This window comes from Mustela erminea, chromosome 18 (assembly GCF_009829155.1).
Source record: "Mustela erminea isolate mMusErm1 chromosome 18, mMusErm1.Pri, whole genome shotgun sequence".
Classification (NCBI taxonomy): domain Eukaryota; kingdom Metazoa; phylum Chordata; class Mammalia; order Carnivora; family Mustelidae; genus Mustela; species Mustela erminea.
The window spans coordinates 29,283,135-29,303,655 of NC_045631.1; the positions used below are offsets into that span (position 1 = coordinate 29,283,135).

The 20,521-nt window shown below is 38.8% G+C and overlaps 1 protein-coding gene across 1 annotated transcript in view; it reads left to right on the forward strand.

The window, feature by feature from the left end:
* Positions 1 to 899: 899 nt before the first annotated feature.
* Positions 900 to 20,521, forward strand: part of HSF5 (heat shock transcription factor 5) — a 46,742-nt gene continuing 27,120 nt past the window's right edge. Inside the window, exons 1-3 of the mRNA XM_032319841.1 lie at positions 900 to 1,621; positions 8,415 to 8,789; positions 17,777 to 17,874. Of these exons, the coding sequence (XP_032175732.1) occupies positions 994 to 1,621; positions 8,415 to 8,789; positions 17,777 to 17,874 (1,101 nt within the window). The 5' untranslated portion in view covers positions 900 to 993. The remainder of the gene's footprint in view (positions 1,622 to 8,414; positions 8,790 to 17,776; positions 17,875 to 20,521) is intronic.

The window sequence follows — 20,521 nt, forward strand, 5'->3', positions numbered from 1 at the left end:
ACTCAATACTCGTTTATTCTTTGACCACAAGAAAAGACTAAAACATACTCCTTCCTCCCAACCATTTCCATTTCTAAATGGACTTCCTTTTTATCAGCAGGGCACCTGCTATATTCTTATTTATGGATCACTAGGAATTTATCCTATGGAAACTGTAGAATTCTATCCCATCTCATGTGAGGTTTATTTCTGTTTAATGGCTAAAATTGCACCAGCTGGTTGACCAGGCACACAGGATTGTATTTTTTGTCTTCCCATTCCCTCCTCAGAGGCACCTCAGTTCTCACTAAGCCTGCCCTGAGCAAAAATATCGCGGTAAAAACGTCTATTAAAAAACACATAAAATGGTACTGTCTAAAAGGTGAATCGTTTACTCAGGATACCGTAGCCCCATCACCATTTTTATTTTGGAGAGACAAGCAATCAAACTGTTAGTTTATACTAATGGTTCCTCAGATTGTAGAGTTAGACCCTTTGTTCTCCAGAATGGCTGACTTTGAATTGCCAAGTGCATACTCTTAAGAATTCGAAATCCGCGCCCCCCCCAACAACTGGCTGTGGTGATAAACACGAATCTTCATACTCCACGCCGGGTAACTGGGCTTATCTCTTTGCAGGATTTAACCCTACCTGGCGGGCAGCAACTCCGCCGCAGTCCGGCGGTTCGGGGACGCCGCCACCGAGGGAACCCGACTTGCCGCGGCCGCGCCCCCACGCTGTCGCACGCGGCCAGGCACTTCGCGGCGGCGTCCAGGGGGCGGGTCGCCTCGCGCCGCGTCCCGCCGCGCGGCGGGAACTCGAGGCCCCATTGGCCGCGCTGGAAGGCGCGGCGGGGGCTCGTGCGCCAACGGTCCCAGGGTCCGCGGCGGCGGGGCGCAGGCGGGGGGAGGGGGGCAGGGCGCAGCGAAGGCCGGGCGAAGGTGGGGGGGAGATCGAGAACGGGGTGGGAGAGCCAGGCGCGGCGGGGCGAGTCCCAGTGCCCGGGCGGGGGCGATGGAGGAGGCGCTGCTCTCCACCCCCATCAACCCCAACAACTTCCCCGCCAAGCTGTGGCGGTTGGTGAACAGTCCCCGGTACCGCTCGATCCGCTGGGACGGCCGCGGCGAGGGGCTGCTCATCGACCAGCCGCTCTTCGAGGCCGAGCTGCTCAGCCCGCCCGGAGCAGGGGCTGGGGCCGGGGGTGGTGGCGGCGGCGGGGGCAGCGGCGGGGGCGGCGTGGGGGGCGCCGGGGCCGAGCCCGAGCTCTTCAAAACCACCAACTTCACCAGCTTCATCCGCCAACTCAACCTCTACGGCTTCCGCAAGGTGGTGCTGGGCGGGCCGGGCGCGGCGGGGCCCGGGCCGGGGCCAGGGGGCGGCGGGCCGGCGGGCGACGGGCCGCTCCACCACTTCCACAGCCCGCACTTCCGCCGCGACCAGCCGCAGCTGCTCGTGCACCTCAAGAGGCTCACCAGCGCCAACAAGGCCAAGCTGGCGGCCGGCCTGGAGGTGCCCTGCCGGCCACCCAACCGCTTCCAGAGGCTCCTCATCACGTCGGCCTCGGCCTCGGCCTCCGCCTCCACCTCCCCGCTGCAGCACCAGGAGCCGTCGCCGCCCGCGGGGCCCCGGCCCGAGCCGCACGGTGAGTCCTCGCCCACGGCAGGGCACATAGGGCACCGGGGAGCAACCGCCACTGCCGGGGGCATTTCGCACATCCTCCCCGGTGAGGTGATCCGCTTGCTGCTGTGCTTCTTGAGAAATCACTCCCGTCATCTCCACCGTTTCCAGCACCCCCTGTCCCCCAGTACCTCCCCCTGGAAAGAGGCATTGAGCCCCTTCTGGTTAGTCGTCCACTGGCGGCCAAAGGGACCTCTGCTGTAGGCTTCCTGCTGTTCCTGGCTCCTCCTGAACTCCAGACCTCCATGGCCATTGACCTTCTTAAGACCCTTACCTTATCTTGAACGTCTAGAGTAAGTCGCCCTTTGTCGAAGCACTAGGTCGGGAAGAAACACCGAGGGGTTTCCTTTGCTCTAATGGGAAGCAAAACAAGAGTTACTGTTCAGGGTGAGAATGTGGAGGTCAAGGTAGGAAGGAACAGAGAGTCACGGCCAGGAACACTTAGAACGTTTATACAGACAGAGGGAAAGCGAACAAGGTACCTTGAGTGGAAGTGTGTCCTTGAAGGGACAGGCCATCTTCCACACCTTTGACACATCTAAGAAATCTTAGAACAGGTGTCCTGACAGTAGTCATACATTAGATTCCAAGGAATGTATAGAAAGGTCGACATTGTTTATATATCTTAAGAGCAAAAACATAGTAATATATTCAATTGTGTATGAGATATTGTTCCTGCATACAATGCATTGGGCAACCATTTCTTTCATTGTAACCAATTAGAGCTGATGTTTACTTAAGGTGTTATGGTTAGGCAAGCACAAGGCAAAAATGGTGTTCTTTACTGTCGAGTGTTAGTTAAAAAGAATTTTACACCTTTCAGGACTGAAAAAACTTTGTATAACTGTGTATTTACTAAAAGTTTAAAAGTTCTCTGTGACAGAAAATTATTTTATCAGCTTGATTTCTGGTGCTCTTCCCTCTCTTCTGCAAAGGTGAGGGTGGCAATACTCCTTCTCTCTGTGTAAAGAATCCATGATAGGAGACAGTACTCCAAGACAGCAACTGGATATAATAATGAGAATTCATTCTTTGCCTTCAGTAGAAACATTCTCACCATGTTCATTTTGATTTAACATAGTGTGTAAGGATTATGTTTCAGATATGGAAAACTTTAAAATATGCAAATTAAAGTAGCACTTCGGTCAGTTTATCCTAGGCCCAGGGTTAAGAATGAGGCAGTGTTTTGTTCATTTGGAATTTAGAAGATAAGGGATTAAAAGCTTGTGTGTCTGTGGAGTTTAGAAGATAAGGGATTAGGTTAGAGTTCTAGTAACAAGATAGAAAAATAGCAGTGGCCTAGGAATGTTCTAAAGGAATTCTAAAGGATTATTAAGCTGCTTCCATGTGATGGCCAGTGATTTGGGTGGGGAATTGAATGGGGAAAGGCAATGGAGATAATACCATGGCAGACATTTGGCAGAATCTCTGACATGGATATTTGTTTTTCAGGTTGTGTATCTGGTGGGCATAAGGAAAAAAGACTGGGAAGTGTGTTCTTGGGAGAAATAGGATAACCACTTCAGAGAAACTTACATGCATACATAAAAAGAAGGTCTTGCTCACTTTTTTCACTTCTCTTTCTTTTTCCCTCATCTATGTTACACGCAGTTGTATTCTAAGGATAGAGTCCATTTTATTTTCTTTGATTTTTATTTATTTACTTTAAAAGATTTTTATTTACTTACTTGAGAGAGAGCATGAGAGCTAGAGAGAGCGTGTGCACGCACAAGGTAGGGGAAGGGCAAAGGAAGAGGGAGAAGCAGACTCTTCACTGAGCCCAACTCCAGGCTCTCCATGATTACGACCTGAGCTGAAGGCAGCCGTTTAACAAACTGAGCCAATCAGGTGTCCTGGATAGAGTCCTTTTTAATTAAAGAAATGTAGGGGCTGCCAATGGTCTGATTTTCTTCACTTATAGTTCATTTAGATGGCATTTTATTTTTTTTAAATTTATTTATTTGACACACAGAAAGAGAAATCACAAGTAGGCAGAAAGGCAGGCAGAGAGAGAGGAGGAAGCAGGCTCTCCTTGGAGCAGAGAGCCCGATGAGGTGGGACTCGATCCCAGGACCCTGAGATCATGACCCGAGCTGAAGGCAGAGGCCTATCCCACTGAGCCACCCAGGTGCCCCTAGGTGGCATTTTAAAGATTATTTGTTGAATAACAAATTTAGTTCATACTTCTGCAGTATCAAGTATCAATAATACATCAATCCATACATAACCAGATCATTGTAGTTTTCATGCATTTACTTTTTTTTCTTTCTTTTCTTTTTTTTTTTTTTTTTTTTACCATTCTGCCGGTTGGTATGTGCAGAAGGTGTGTCATTGGTGGATTGTCTATACCACATGCTTGGATCACTAGAGAATTGTGTTACTGGTGTGGACAGGATGTAATTCTAAGTTCAAGAGTACTGGGCCAACTTTGTTTGCTTAATTCTATGTTCTAAGCCCTTGGTCTACTGTTTGTCTACTGTTTGTCTTTATATAATTTTTATTCTTCTTGAACCTTTCATTAGTTATATGCCTGACTATACTGTTGCTTCTTAGTTTCCACTTTGTTTATTGTGTTCTACTTCAGCTTATGGTTTGAATACCTCTGTCTTTTTTTCTCCTCCAAAGGAATCCTTTGTTTTATTACCGACTTCTCTTATCTAGATCCTTTGAACTAGCTGTCTTGTTCACCTTTCAGGAATGTACTGATAAGAAATGTGAAGATCACATGTTTTTCCTTTTTTTGGTTCACTTTTGTTATTTTACTCTTAAGTGGCAATTTATTTTATACTATTTGTTAGCAGTATTTGTTAAAACTTTATAAACTAAGTAACAAGTGTGAACAATAGTAGATAATCAGTGCTGGCCTGGGAGTATCAAGCTGGCAGGAGGCAGGTTTTTTCCTGGGAATTAATTAGCTCAGATTCATTTATATAGAGGGAAAAGGATCTTTAAGAGCAGAAATCCATCCTGCCTTGCATTTCCAGAATTCTGGATTTAAACTTTGCTAAATATATCTTGAAGATGTTCTGAAAACATATAGATGATATTCCGTGAAGTTGGTCAGAATAGAACCCTATGAGATAACCCTTAACAATAAATAAAAGGTGAACATGTTTTAGTTCTTTATTTAAAAAACAAAACAAAAACAAATGTAAAGGAGCACCCTTCTAATCCTATCAGCCTTCTTATGTTAGCAGCATCGAAAAATCTGTAAGTATTTGGTGATCACTTAGGTCATTGTGGTAGAAGTAGAATTTATATTTTAATTTGAGAAATCAAAGTAGAGAATTCTTTAGTTAGCTGCTTAAGTTATTGACAATCTTCAGATTCATTAATAGCTTAACTCTAAAGAAGGTAGGAGAAAGGTTAGCTATTGCACACTGTAGAAATATGCAGTTTTAGCATGTGAAGCATCCCAGGAAGAATCAAGTGTGGGTAGTTTTGGACGTCAGAAACACCTATTGTAAAGAACAAAAAAATGTTTCTTTAGGTGTTAAATGATTGCACTGGTAGTTCAGAGTGTGTATACATATGGAATTGGTAGTCAAATACTATAAAAACTATTTTTTGTTTGTACTTTAGAGGGAAAGGGGAAAAGCAGTTTTTAAGAGGTATATATCATTTGTATACTTTCAGTCTTCTGAACTAAGAGTTTTTTCCCTCATTAGATTTAGATCTCTTGATTTTCAGGGCTCTAGAATTTGTGTGTATATGTGTATGTATGTGTTTGTTTTTGGCATTAGTGCTTTGTTCCTTTTAAAAATTTTATTTTATTTTTTTTTTAAGATTTTATTTATTTATTTGAGAGAGAGACAGTGAGAGAGAACATGAGCGAGGAGAAGGTCAGAGAGAGAAGCAGACTCCCCGTGGAGCTGGGAGCCCTATGCGGGACTCGATCCCGGGACTCCGGGATCGTGACCTGAGCCGAAGGCAGTCGTCCAACCAACTGAGCCACCCAGGCGTCCCTAAAAATTTTATTATTTTGTGGCACCTGGGTGCCTCAGTGGGTTAAAGCCTCTGCCTTCAACTCAGGTCATGATCTCAGGGTCCTGGGATCGAGTCCTGCTCCGCAGGGAACCTGCTTCCCTTCCTCTCTCTCTGCCTGCCTCTCTGCCTACTTGTCATCTCTGTCAAACAAATGAATAAAATCTTTAAAAAAAATAAATAAAAATAAAAATTTTATTATTTTTTAAGGTTTATTTTATGAAAATTGATATGAATCAGGCAGTGCCAAGCCAGAAGTGGTTAGGAGTGCTTCTGATGCTTTATTCTTTTTTTTTTTTTTTAATACTTTATTTATTTGTCAGAGAGAGAAAGAGTACAAGCAGTGAGAGCAGCAGGCAGATAGAGAAGCAGGCTTCCCACTGAGCAAGGAGCCCAATGTGGGACTCGATCCCAGGATCCCTGGATCATGACTCAAGCCGAAGTCAGGCGCTTAACCAACTGAGCCACCCAGGTGTCCCCCTTTGTTTTTTTTGAAAGAGAGACAGCAGGTGGAGTGGAGGTGCAGAGGGAGGGGAAGAATTTTTTTTTAATATTTAAAATATTAATATTCACTTGAGACATAGAGAGAGCATGAGCAGGGAAGAGAGGCAAAGCAAGACGGAGAAGCCAACTTCTCACTGAGCCGGGAGCCTGGTGAAGGGCTTGAAGAGGGGCTCCATCCCAGGACCCAGAGATCATGACCTGAGCCAAAGGCAGGTGCTTAACCGTCTGAGCCACCCAGGCGCCCCAAGAGAGAGAATCTTAAGCAGGCTCTACACCCACCACAGAGCCCCACGTGGGGCTTCATCTCAGAACATCATGACCTGAGCCAAAATCAAGGGTGAGATGCTTAACTGACTGAGCTGCCCAGGTGCCCCCTATTGCTTTATTCTTTATTAGAGGAAATTCTTTTTCTTTTTAAAATTTTCTAAGATTTTATTTATTTATTTGACAGACAGAGATCACAAGTAGGCAGAGAGGCGCATAGAGAGAGAGGAAGGGGAACAGTGGGGAACAGGCTCCCTGCCGAGCAGAGAGCCCGATGCGGGCTCCATCCCAGGACCCTGGGACCATGACCTGAGGAAGGCTTTAACCCACTGAGCCACCCAGGCGTCCCTGAAGATTTATTTGTTTGTTTGTTTGTTTATTTGTTCGACAGAGAGAGAGAGTGAGAGCACAAGTAGGCAGAGAGGCAGGCAGAGAGGGGGATGAAGCAGGCGAGGCTCGATCCCAGGACTCTGAGACCATGAACTGAGCCAAAGGCAGAGGCTTAACCCACTGAGCCACCTAGGCACCCCAGAGGAAATTCTTTAGAGCAAAATTTTTTTTAATTAATTTTTTTTATAAACATATAATGTATTTTTATCCCCAGGGGTACAGGTCTGTGAATCGCCAGGTTTACACACTTCACAGCATAGAGGAAATTTTTTTAAAGGAAATTAAACACCAAAGAAATAGAATGAAAGATGTATAACATATTGAATGGGTTTCCAGTTTAAATATTTGGAAAAGTAGGTTTTTGAGTGCCATCTTTTATCACGTAGTTTAACAGATAAGTAGCACATAAATTAGACTTTCCCTCTGTATTATTTTATTTTATTTTTTAAGATTTTATTTATTTATTTGACAGAGAGAGATCACAAGTAGGCAGAGAGGCAGAGAGAGAGAGACAGAGATCACAAGTAGGCAGAGAGGCAGAGAGAGAGAGAGAGGAGGAAGCAGTCTCTCCAGCTAGCAGAGAGCCGGATATGGGGCTCGATCTGAGCCACCCAGGCACCCCTTTCCCTCTCTTTTAAATAGATAAGCTTAATAAAACAAATTGAAAGGAATTTGTGAACCACATAATTTAATACATGATGCCTTCCTGGGAATAAATTAGCCTACCTTTATGTTCAAGAATTACAGTTTGAAAAATAAGTTCAGCTTGCAACATGTATATTTTCTTTTTCCCCTTTATATGATATTGCCCTTTTTCTTCATCAACTCCACTTTTTAATTCCTTTCTACCCTACTAGATAAGAGAAAGCAAATGTCAGAATCTTTGGGCCTGAGTATGTCGATTTTTAACAAACTGTTCAGGTGATTTCAGATGTAAACAATTGTTTGAGAGCTACTAATATCTAGGAAGGGACTCTACTAGAGATCCTCTGAAGAAAAAAAGACCCTGGAAATTTTTTGATTAATTTAAGAAAGGAAGAAGAAAACTGAGTCAAATTTTTCAAGCCTGACTTTTCTGCAAAGGTTATCATTAAAAAAAAAAAAAAAAAATTGAAGGAGTAAAGACCATTAACTTTCTTTTTGGTTTGTGTTATTCTTCTATATATACAGTTGAGTGTTTACTTTTGTACCTATTATTAAGGTTTCTAAATGATTTGAAGGACTGAATGGAATTTCTAAAACTTGTAGGAAGTAGTTTACAGATTGGAAAAATCTGGGTCAATCAGTTGAGGCAATTGAGGTAAAAAAAGGTAAGATGACTGAATTGTCTATAAAAAGCTTTAAACATTGAATTTGATTTAACATTTGATTTAATATTAGAGTTTGGCTACCTTGTCTCTTCTGACAGTAATATTGAGAACCAACCAGAAGTCTGATTATTTTTTTTTAGCATTATTGTGTATTCTGGATTCTGAACTTATTTCCACCAGAAGTAAATTTCTGTTTTGTTAAAAATGGCTGAGAATTCAACATATTCATATTTTGTGACTTTTGGTTTACTCTATCCGGTGGTATAAAGTAAAATTAGTAAGTGTGTTCTTCCTTTTTTTATGCAGGACCAGTGGCTGTAGGACAATTCCACCGGTCATTCCGGCGAGATAGTTTGTCTCCTTACTCCTACGTATCGACTTCATCCCACAACCACAGTACTTTCCCTCTGAAAGGTTTAGATCGGACCCCGATTCCTCCTAGAACATGGCAGAACTCCCTTGGAATGCACCCAGGACAAGTGGAAACATCTCCCACTTTTTCAGATAAAGGGGTTCCATTTCCTGTACTGCAGAGGTTTCCAACTGAGGTTACCTATACCCTGCAGCCAAGTGCCACATCCGTACACGTTCAGCAAGGTCCTCAAACAATGGTCAGCTCCTCCCAAAAATACAGTAACTACACACCCTCAGCGCAGTACTCCCAAGCCTACTATCCAACAGGTATGAGAAATTCAAGTTCAGTGGCTTCTCTTAAAGTACTTTATGATGAAAGTTTATATATTTATGCATTTCTGCATGCTTAAAAATAGGAATAGGTGCATACCTAAGGAATGTCAAAGGTTTCTCATGAGGGCATATTTTTAAGTAATATATAAAATTTTATTGTGTTCTTAAGGATTGTGAAAATTCTGTTGGGTACATAAAAGTTTATGTTTTTAGTGAAACTTTTGTATCTTTGAAATGTGTCCTAGTAATGAAATTAGGATATAGTACATTGAGACCTCACTTTAACTTTGCTGTTGGTGCAGTATTTTGTTTCTTTTCTTTAAAAAAAAATTATATACATGTTGTAGTTGACCCTTGAACAATGCAGGATTGGGGTACTGACCCCCACGCAGTTGAAAATCTGTGTATAATTTTTGACTGCCCCAAAACTCAACTACTTATTACCTATTGTTGACTAGAAGCCTTACCTAAGATAACATAAAGAGTTGATTAACACATTGTATGTTATATGTATTATATACTATATTCTTATAATAAACTAGAGAAAAGAAAATGTTATTAAGAAAATCCTAAGAAAAAAATACATTTACAATACTGTACTGTATCAAAAAAATCCTCATATCATATAAATTAACCCACATAGTTAAAACTCAAGTTGTTAAATGGTAAACTGTATGTACTGTATTTTTTAACCTTATAGGTGAGATTACCTCATAATGAAATCATTTTAGTATCTCAGTAATGAAGTTTAATAAAAGAACATACTCTCTAGCTCTTAAAACAAAATTATATTCTTATAGTAAAAACGTGATCGTGTGATATGACAATGCAGAACCTGCAGTGTTAATCTCAGCCAACTGAGAAGTGCAGAGTAGCAGAGAAGAGAACCTGACAATGACAAATGACTTAGAGCTCAGCCAAGGGCGTTGAAGAAATACTGTAGATCTCAAGCCACTAATCAGGAATCCGTATGATAGTGATCATGTGTTTAGCTTCTTGTGAGGAGGGGAGTATCTTTTGGGAGGGTTACAGTTTTGCAAGATAATAGCCTTTCCTTTCCATTCAAATGTATCTTCAGTTTTGTGGGAGCACCGTGTAGTCCTGCTCTGTTTCATCATACAGAGTACTTTAATACTGAGTGACGAAATGGGGCAATGGAAATAAGACAAGGGTCAATCAAGGCTTTCAGAAAAGACCAGAGAGAGAAGGCGGCATTCTTTTGTTAAGACTCTAGGAATATTAATTTTCTCAAATATGTAGCTCTGGGAGCTATCTCTAGAGGTATTTTGTTAGACCATTTCTCCCAGACAGGAGGAAATCAAAAGCTAAAATAAGTGGAAGGATGTAAATTTGATAAGGGAATAAAATAATTTGTTGACCTTTAATTTGGTAATGTCTGTTTGTAACAGGTCTCAGTATTTTCTAGCTGTAACATCCAACTGTATTCTTTTATTATTGGCTTATTACATTCTACCTAAATATAGCAGTAAAAGGAATTGTTTTATTTTCTCAAAATAAATAATATTTTAATATTAAAATAATAAAACAAGAATTTAAATTAGATTGGGTTTCATGTATTTTTAGAGCTGCTACTGTTTGGGTGGATGGAGTTGAGAAGGAAAAAGGCAAAGGAAGTATATGGATTAAGGATGCCTTAGTACTTTTATTAATTTTGCTTGTTAGAAATCTGAATTTTTTTTACTTCTTATGCAGAAGGTTGAAGTCTAATATTTTTCCAGATTTTCAGCTACTTCTTTGAAAAACAAAAATATCTGTGTGATCTTGAAAAATATAAGATGAATAAATTCATGTTATAAGTTTTAGATCTTGGGGTGCCTGGTTGGCTCAGTGGGATAAGCCTCTGCCTTCGGCTTGGGTCATGATCCCAGGGTCCTGGGATCGAGCCCTGCATCGGGCTCTCTGCTCAGCGGGGAGCCTGCTTCCTCCTCTCTCTCTGCCTGCCTCTCTGCCTACCTGTGATCTCTGTCAAATAAATAAATAAAATCTTTAAAAAAAAAAGTTTTAGATCTTATGTATACCAACAAATAGGGTCAGATTTTTATTGGTAAATAGTTTAATTCGACATTTTAATAAACAGATTAGACATTACTATCTAAATTATAATTTCAGCTGCATTCCGGGTATTCCTGGACTGTATATACATACACAGAGTCTGTGTCTTCCTTATACTCGCTTTACATTCTACAGCCCATCAGTTGGATAATATCCCACCTCCCTTCCTTTTACCAGTGTTTCTCTCTCCTTTCCTATACTCCCTCCAAACCACCCCCCCAAACTGCTAAAGACTCAGAAGCTTCTGGGGAGTTTAAATTTGGAAGTATTGCAGCAAGAAGAAATGTAGAAATATGCTTAACCTTTCAATTTGTAATTTTGGAGGCATTTTCCTATGGATGTATTAGATAGGGTGGTTAGGTTCTGTATTACTATCAGTTGTACACTTATGGTACAGATGGTTATAATCTGGTATAGGAAATTAGCCTATGTGATGTTGTGTCTATGGGAAAATGTATTTCAAGTTCCAGATAATCCTCAGAAACCCTTGGTTCCAAATTTTATGGGAACCAGTTATGTATTATGTACCGGAAGATAGTACAAATAATTGATATTATTCATTCATTATAGAAATATTGCTTGTTAAATTGATATTATTTAGGACATGTTAATTAAAAACATTTTATGTTAGCTTGGATGTAAAATTATAAATTAAAAATTGTCTCCAAGAGTTCAAGGTAAGGACTAGGAAAGAGACATTAAAAGAACAAGTAAGTGCTGCTGATGTTTTGATAGCTTACAGGGCATGTGAAAGAGAATCTTATGTTATCTGAATTTTTGTTTTATTTTCTTTAATAGGGCAAATTGAAATGACTATAATGTTTCTGAGGTCGTAAGAATAAGAAATGTCATGATCTCATGATGACATCTAATACATAGAGTAGTAGGTCTATGATATAGTGTAATAAGCAAAATTGCTTTGAACATTCTGAAGTACGACATAAATAAAAGGTTGTATTGTTAAATACAAAAGACTTGTTATGGAAAAGAAAGTGCTGTAAAAATACCGTAGAAGTATTTGATTCCTCCAGATTTTAGGTGAAGGAAGCAAAAAGTAGTGAGCAATTTAACCAGTATTTAGTGAGTACCTGTTTATGAAGAGCATTACAAATGACTTTTCCAAAGTTAAATAGACTATCATTCTCAGAGGCAGGGTAATAATCACTCCCAAATCCAGCTCTTAAAATAATAATGAAGTAACTAATTTTGGAATCATGGTCATACTTAAATCCTTTTGAAGAATTTGAGGATTGGATCAAATTTTAGTAAGCAGCAACAACTGACTTCATTTAAAAATTATATTGATGGGCATCTGGGTGGCTCAGTTGGTTAAGCCACTGCCTTTGGTCATGATCCTGGAGAACTGGGATCAAGGCCCATATCGGGCTTCCCCTGCTCTGCAGGTAGCCTGCTTCTCCCTCTCCCTCTGCCTCTTCCCCTGCTTGTGCTCTCTCTCTCTCTGTCAAATAAATAAATAACATCTTTTTAAAAATTATATTGATAATAAATTTTGATCTGGTCTCCAAATAGTATAACCAGTGAATTTTGAATGTTAAAATATTTTATAAATCAGTTTCTCTATAAAAGCCAAAGATTGAGACTGGAAAATTGCTGGCAGACTGACTCATAAAATGACTCATCTGAATCTGTGCTTACATTCGTCATTCCTCTCTTGAAGCGCCTGTTTTCTTTGCCTAGCTCACTACGTTTTTTTCCACTCTTATCACTCCTTCAAAGACAAATATTGTAGATCCAGTATTGATGGACTCTTTTTAGTCTTGCTTTATCTTGGGTTCATTTTCCCCCCTCTGGTGTTATCTATATAGTAATCACTGTGATCAAGCATTGTTCTGAATATTTTCCAATATCAATTCATTTAATCCTCACAACAACCTTTTAAGATTAGAAATGTAATTACCCTCATTTTATAGGTTAGGAAATGGAAACACAGCTACTCAGAGGCAAGGCTAGGGAACAAAGCCAGGCAAGCTGACTCAGGAGTCCATTCTTTTGGCCACTGTGCTCTGCTACCTGTCTGCCTCTCATTTAGAGAACTCTTCATTTTATCCTTTGTGAGACTCTTTCCTGGTATGTCTCCTCCCCAGAATCTGTTACTCCCAGATAGGACAGACAATAGGAAATGATGGGGATGCTACTGGTGGCAGTGGGACTAACCTGGATTATTGGCTCGTCCTACCTAAGCAGTGAGAACATACACCCAACTGCTAGAGTGGGATGTCTGGTTTGGTGCCTCTGAGGAGTGGGGCTGCCTCTAATTCATTTCTGTATACCCCTCTACCTAGTGTAGTCCTCAGCTATAGTTGTTCCCTAGTAAGTAGTGTATTGAATGGAATGAAATAACTCTAGTCTTTGTAATTAATCATTAAACCTGATCTTCACTGGATTATTTCATGACACTTGCCTCAATTTCCCTTCCTGTAAGTGGTAATAGTACTTCAGGTCAGGGATTAAATGAATTTAATGTATGTGAATAGACTTTATAAAATTTAAAACACTATTTACATAGAAAGGATAAAACATTTTAAAAGCTGTCTTTCAAATGAACCTACATATTAACATCCTAGAATCTAAATACAGTAGTTTGTAAAAATATACAACTTCTGCAAGGTACAGATGATGCTTTTATTTTTTTATTGAAAAAATACATATTGTATCATTATTTAAAATTTTTTTGACTTGACTCTTGGGCAAAAAGAATTGCTTATTGTTGTGAGTTTGTTGTTGTTATTGTTGTTTAAGCAGTGTGGAGCCCCCTGTGTGGCTTGAACTCACAACCCCGAGATTAAGAGCCTAGCTGAGATCAAGAGTTGGATGCTTAACTGACTGAGCCATCCAGGCACCCCCTATTATTGTTTGAAAGTACATTTAAATTCTAAAGATTTTATCTTCAGGCTTTTAATTCTATATAGTATACATAAACAGATACAGCACCTGGAGTTATAAGAGCTTTCCAGTGCTGTCGTTCTTGAGCTCAGGTAGCCTCTATCCTCTATCGTCAGTGTCTTTGAAAAGGCCTGATTTTGTTATAATGAAAAGAGGGGCAGGAAGTTCTCTTTAGCTGCCAGAAGAAACTAGCCAAAAACACAATTGTGCCTTTCTTTTTATTTATTTATTTATTTATTTGAAAATTTGTTTATTTATTTATTTGACAGACAAATCGCAAGTAGGCAGAGAGGCAGGCAGAGAGAGAGGAGGAAGCAGGCTCCCTGCTGAGCAGAGAGCCCGATGCGGGGCTTGATCCCAGGACCCTGAGATCAGGACCCTGAGATCAGGACCCAAGCCGGAGGCAGAGGCTCTAACCCACTGCGCCACCCAGGCGCCCCTGCCTTTCTTTTTATTGAAGTAAAATATAAATAACATAGTTTACCATTTTAACCATTTTTAAGTTTACAGTTCTGTGGCATTAAATACATTCACATTGTTGTATGTCCTAGCATTACCACCTTCCATCTCCAGAACTTCTTGGTCTTCCCCGAGACTCATATTAAAGGAATCATACAACATTTCCCCTTTTGTGTTTGGCTTATTTCATTAAGCATACTATTTTCAAGGTTCATTGATACTCTAGCATCTGTCAAAATTTCCTTATTTTTTAATACTGAATAATTTTCCATTGTATGTATGTACCACTTTTTTTATGCATTCATCTGTTGGAGGACACTGGGTTGCTTCCACCTTTTGACTATTATGAACAAAGCTGCTGTGTACACAGATGCACAAATATTTATTTCAGTGCCTGCTTTCACTTTTTGGGGGATATGCCCAGAAGACCTTTACCTTACTATAAGTAAGGATATATTGGGTTTCTAGATGTGTAGTAGCTTATCTTGAAACTAAATTTACAATTGAGATGTTTTTCCTATTGAGCATTTATACTGGCATTTTCTCACTGTTGACACTGTACTTATTCTGAAGTAGACTTGAGTCTAGAACATTTTAATTGTGTATTTGAATTACCTCCATAGGATAAAAAAATATGAAATTGTTTTCCTTACCCATAGTGGGAGTGAAAATTTTTACCTAAATAATTTTTAGTATCCTGGATTTTTTTAATTACCAGAATTGTTTTTAAAAATGTCATTAACTAAAAAGGTTTTAAAAATATTTTTAAAAATGTCATTAACTATCATATTTACATCTGAAATAGAATTCTATTATTTCCAGTTTTTCATTCTCTGTGCAGTTAAATGCCTTGAGTGAATACTGCGTTCAGGAAGACAGTGTAAGATTTTTATGCAGCTGAATGTGCCTTAGGATATAGTGATAAACTCAGTTTTATAAATGTCAGTACCTTCACAATGCTTACATAATACACACAGAGTTAATTTGTCATATATTAACCACACAGTTGCATTTCTATAGCTAGGTTTTTCCTATCCGGTAAACTTACTAGTATCTTACATTGTTCTATTTTGTTGACTGTACATACAGGGTAGGACTGCTCTGGTAAGGAAATAGCCACTGGGAATCTTTTTGGATTATCTATTCACGTCCCCCTTTTCAGGTAGCTTTCCACTTTCCATTTGTTACTGGACACTTAAAAGGACTTTCACTGTTTTGCTGTTTCCTTAGATACCAAATCAACTATTAGCTATATATTAATATACTTTCTGTTGTATATTTACTTACCCAAGAAATTTATTTTATTTTAAAGATTTTATTTATCTGAGAGAGAGAAAAAGAAAGCACAAGTGGGGGGTTGGAGCAGAGGTAGAGGGAGAAGCGGACTCACCGCTGAGCGGGGAACCTGAACGCAGGGCTCCATCCCAGGACCCTGAGTTTATGACCTGAGCCAAAGGCAGACGCTTAACTAACTGAGCCACCCAGGCGTCCCAATCCAAGAAATGTATTTTAAGGTACACTTTAACAGCTATTTAAAATATGTAAGCGATGGAATCAGAACAGTATCAGAAAAATAAACCTAATACCGTTCGTTGATTTATTTGTAGTGAAATACTATTTCATGGTACCCTGTTGAGTGAAAACCTGCAGCTCCTGAGTCTCTTCTTGCCACTAGGGGGCTAGGTTTTCCTTAGCTGTTAAAACTAGAAAAGTGTCCCAGTTTTTCTGTTTTGGCCAACCCAACAGACCCCTCCTTGATGTCTTAATTTTTGGATTTAAATTCTTTCCCAGGATATGTATGCTTTCAAATACTCGGGGAAATCAAATTCAAATCACTGGAATTGTGTGTTTGAATAATCCCAAAGTTTAAATCTAAGAACCTGCTTATCTAACCTATATTGGAAGTAATAAGAGCATGAATTTTATGTGGCCATCTTAATAATGTCTGGCTTTTTTGATCACTGGAATTGTTAAAATCTTGTAATTCAGAAAACATTAACCCTTACAGATGTATCTAAACTAGAATTTTGTCCATTATTTCAAGTTTTTCCTTCCACTTAATGGCTTAAATTACACATGATACTAGAAAATGTTTATTTCTGGTATACCTTCATGAACTTCTGACATTTTAAAAATCAGTAGTCAATAATAGAGAAATAGGGAAACATTGCAATGAATTTTTATAATCCTTAGGTTAATTTACTTTCCAAGATCATAGAATAAGATTGTTTAGTAATTTTATTAGTATGCTAAAATATACAAAATATGAAAAATGTGGACATAGAAAGTTGCTACCTTATCATAAAGACAACTTAAAAATATATTCATCAAGTGGAATTCTAGTAAAATTATAATATTACATTTTAGGAAGAAGGAAAGATTAGCGAAGTATTGTACATTAAAGAGCGTGTGCTCTGAAGTTTGCTGGCTCTGTCACTATTAGCTTTGTGACTTTCAGGAAATCATTTAACATCTCTGAGCTTTAGTTTCCTTAATTTTGTAAAGTAATGTTAGTACCTTATTCAATTGTTGTTTGGATTAAATGAAGCAATATATGTAAAGCACCTAGTACTGTGCCTGGAACATGGTAGGTGCTCAATAAATGTCATCCTCTGTTTAATCCAAAGGTGTGATATGTTATAACTGATTCTCATTCGTTCTGGAGAGTCTCTCTCTGGAAAAGAGGAGACTCAGCCTATTGTTAAGACTGCATCTGTAAGTATAACTGTACCAGTACAAAGAGTTAATCTTTTTATGGTATCCTAACTATAAAGAGAAAGCTTGGAAAATACACTTCTTTGGTTAAAATAATAGCAGCATTAGCTATTTATTTTTTGATTGCCTACTGTATGCCAGTACTATTCCAAGTGCTTTATGCATATTAACTCATTCATTCCTCACAACAAACATAGTAAGGTACATACTATTATTTTCCCTATTTTATTAAGATGCAGAAACTGAGGCCAAAAGAGATTAACCTTGCTCAAGTTTATACAGCTATTAAAATTTTGGAGCTGGGCTCCAGAGCCAGTCAGTCTGGATCTTGGATTTAAATTCTTAACTATTTTTTTAAATGGTTAAAACATTTTTGTCTGGATTTTACTAGATGCATTGTATAATGGTAGGCATGTTTGGAGAGTATTTCACGTATTTTATCCTTAAAATACACCCTCCTCCTAATTATTATTACTATTAAAATGATTGAAACAATTATTTTGTATTCCAAATACGTTCTGATAATTTCAGTAAAGTGAAATTACTTTCAATAAGAATAAACGTTTGGTTAGAAAGGTAACAGAATGTTTAGGTGCTAAAGATATCATTTGGAAAAGTAGACATGACCCTTTAAAATGATTTTTTAAAATTAGTCTATTACCATGTTGTTTTTAACAAATAATAACACCTAATCAGACTTAACATAATTTTATTGCATCCACAAAGGAAAACTTGGAATTTTTCTTTCCAAGTGGAAAGAGGGGAGTGCCTTAAATGCTGCCAGAAGTAAATTGTGGTTGATGACTCTTCTCTGTTTGAATTTGTCCCAGCTGTGCTACAGTGCTGCTCTCCTTCTGCCCATATGGACGCTTTAAGTAGTTGTGTCACTCCCACTGCCTCTTCCTATGCACACTGCAACTACTTCCAGGTAAGATTCTTGGAACAGTGCACACAGTCTATTTCACGTGGAATATTATTGACCTCGCACAGTTTTAAAGTGTAATTTTATCTTAATAAGTAAGCTGTGGATTACGGCTTCAGTTTTCTCAGTTCTAAAAAAAAAAAAGGTGGGGGTTGATAAAAATGATGTCTGAGGATTCTTCCAGGCCTGTGCTGTCCAAAAGAGTAGGCAGTAGCTACAAGGCTATTTAAATTAATTTAAATGAAATAAAATATAAAATTCATTTCTGGTGCTCAAAGTCTTATATGGCTTGTGGCTACCAAATTGTACAGCACAGAGAGCATTTTCATCGTTGCTGAAAGTTAAGAGTATCGCTGTTCTAGGCTCTTCTGTGGTAAAATGAATACCAGATAACCTTTAAAAGTACATAACTCACCAAATGACAGTTTCTTCCAAGATGATACAGGGAGTTACTTTTTTTTAATGAGAAAGGAAAATGAAATAAAAAATGAGAAATTCAAGTAGTGATACTTTTTTGCTCCCATATTGTGAACACTATACTTCAGTTATTTTCACATTATTTATTGGGAAGCAATTGAGTTTTATTTAAATGTTTTAGATTGCTATTTCTATGATAAGATTAAAATTTTTAAAGATTTTATTTATTTATTTGACAGACAGAGATCACAAGTAGGCAGAGAGGCAGGCAGAGAGAGAGGGGGAAGCAGGCTCCCCACTGAGGAGAGAGCCTGATGTGGGCTCGATCCCAGGACCCTGAGATCATGACCCAAGCTGAAGGCAGAGGCTTAACCCACTGAGCCACCCAGGTGCCCCTAGAATAAGATTAAATTTCACTCTTTGTAGTTTTATGCTATAATTGCTTAAAGATTGGAATTATGTATTTGCCTTTGATGTCATGTAGTTGAGATAGCTTCTGGGTTTTTTTTTTAAGATTTTATTTATTTGACAGAGAGAGATCACAGGCAGGCAGAGAGGCAGGCAGAGAGAGAGGAGGAAGCAGGCTCCCTGTTGAGCAGAGAGTCCGATGCGGGGCTCGATTCCAGGACTCTGAGATCATGACCTGAGCCGAAAGCAGAGGCTTAACCCATTGAGCCACCCAGGTGCCCCTTAGTTGGACATTTTTAATGGCAGGTACCATCAGTGGACTATCAAGCATTATAGTCCAGTCTGTTCATCTTCACTAGAGGGGCATATCTATCCCACAAATTAGACTCTCTTGTTTGTAGATCCAGGAACTCTCTCCCTTGGATCATACTGGAGATACTCTGATGGTGTTTATGTCTTGTTTATGTTTATGTTTTAAATAAATTATTTAACATATCCTTAGAAATATCCTTACTATAGAAAGACAATACTTGTTTGTTATAGGAAAATAAAGATAGGTAGACATAACATTTTTTAAAAAATTTTATTTATTTATTTGACAGATAGATCACAAGTAGGCAGAGAGGCAGGCAGAGAGAAGAAGGGAAGCAGGCTCCCCGCTGAGCAGAGAGCCTGATGTAGGGCTCGATCCCAGGACCTTGGGATCATGACCTGAGCCGATGGCAGAGGCTTTAACCCACTGAGCCACCCAGGCGCCCCTAGACATAACATTTTTAAAATGAAAAAAACATATTTTAGATGTGATTCTGGAAATAAATGCAATTGGTTTTGTTGGATCATAGATATTGGTGAGAGTGTGCATGAATGATCATTATAGTGTAATGGTTAAGAACAAGAGCTCTGAAGTCAGGCATCCTATGTTTGAAACCTGGATTTGTCAGTTATTTCATTGTGACTTTAGGTAAATACACAGTTTCTTTGAACTTCAGTTTCATCATTTGGAAATGGAGATGATCACATTTTATAGGCCTCTTATGAGGATTAAATGGAATAATGTATATAAAGTACTTTGCAGGTGCTTGGCACATAGTAAGAACTCAATAAATGGTGCTATTGGTTAGAGAAAGTGGCTTGATGCTTAAACCATTTAAATTTACATTATTTGGCATTAATGTCCTTCAAATAACTGACTCAGTCTTTGTTGTGTATTTGGCAACACCAACCTATCACACGTTTTATTTAATTATTACTCTTCAGTATGTTATATTCATAGCTTGAGATTATTTATCCCCAAATATGTAACTGAATGCCTGCTTTGTGCAAAGTACTATGTATAAGAGAATACATCTTGAAGATATAAAGAATATATCTAAAAATGACAACTCTTTTTAATCTATGTTTTATTATTTAAAAATAAATAATCTCAGGAACCAAAGGACATTCGATATTCCATCCATTTTTTCCCAGATCATTTGGAACAGAATATCAGTACCTCCCCCTGAATCTATAGAAGCATTGGTGGACTTGTGAGCATCCTGTGTTTGAAATTTCCTTACTACATTCCTAAAGTAGTATATGATAGATATAAGTGATGTTTTTGTCTGTCAACTCTTATGAAATAATTGGTTGTATAGGCATTTTATCAGCAAATATGTATTTGGGTACTGTAGCTTTTTGATTTTGTATATTTTAACCCTGAGAATTATTGGTCCTTTCCAGTATTTAGTATAGTGGTTGATGTATATTAGTGGCTAAGTAAATGTTAACAATAGAATTAAAGCTGCCATTGCTGAAAAGTTGATTGGTGTTCAGGTTTTCTTAGTGAGCT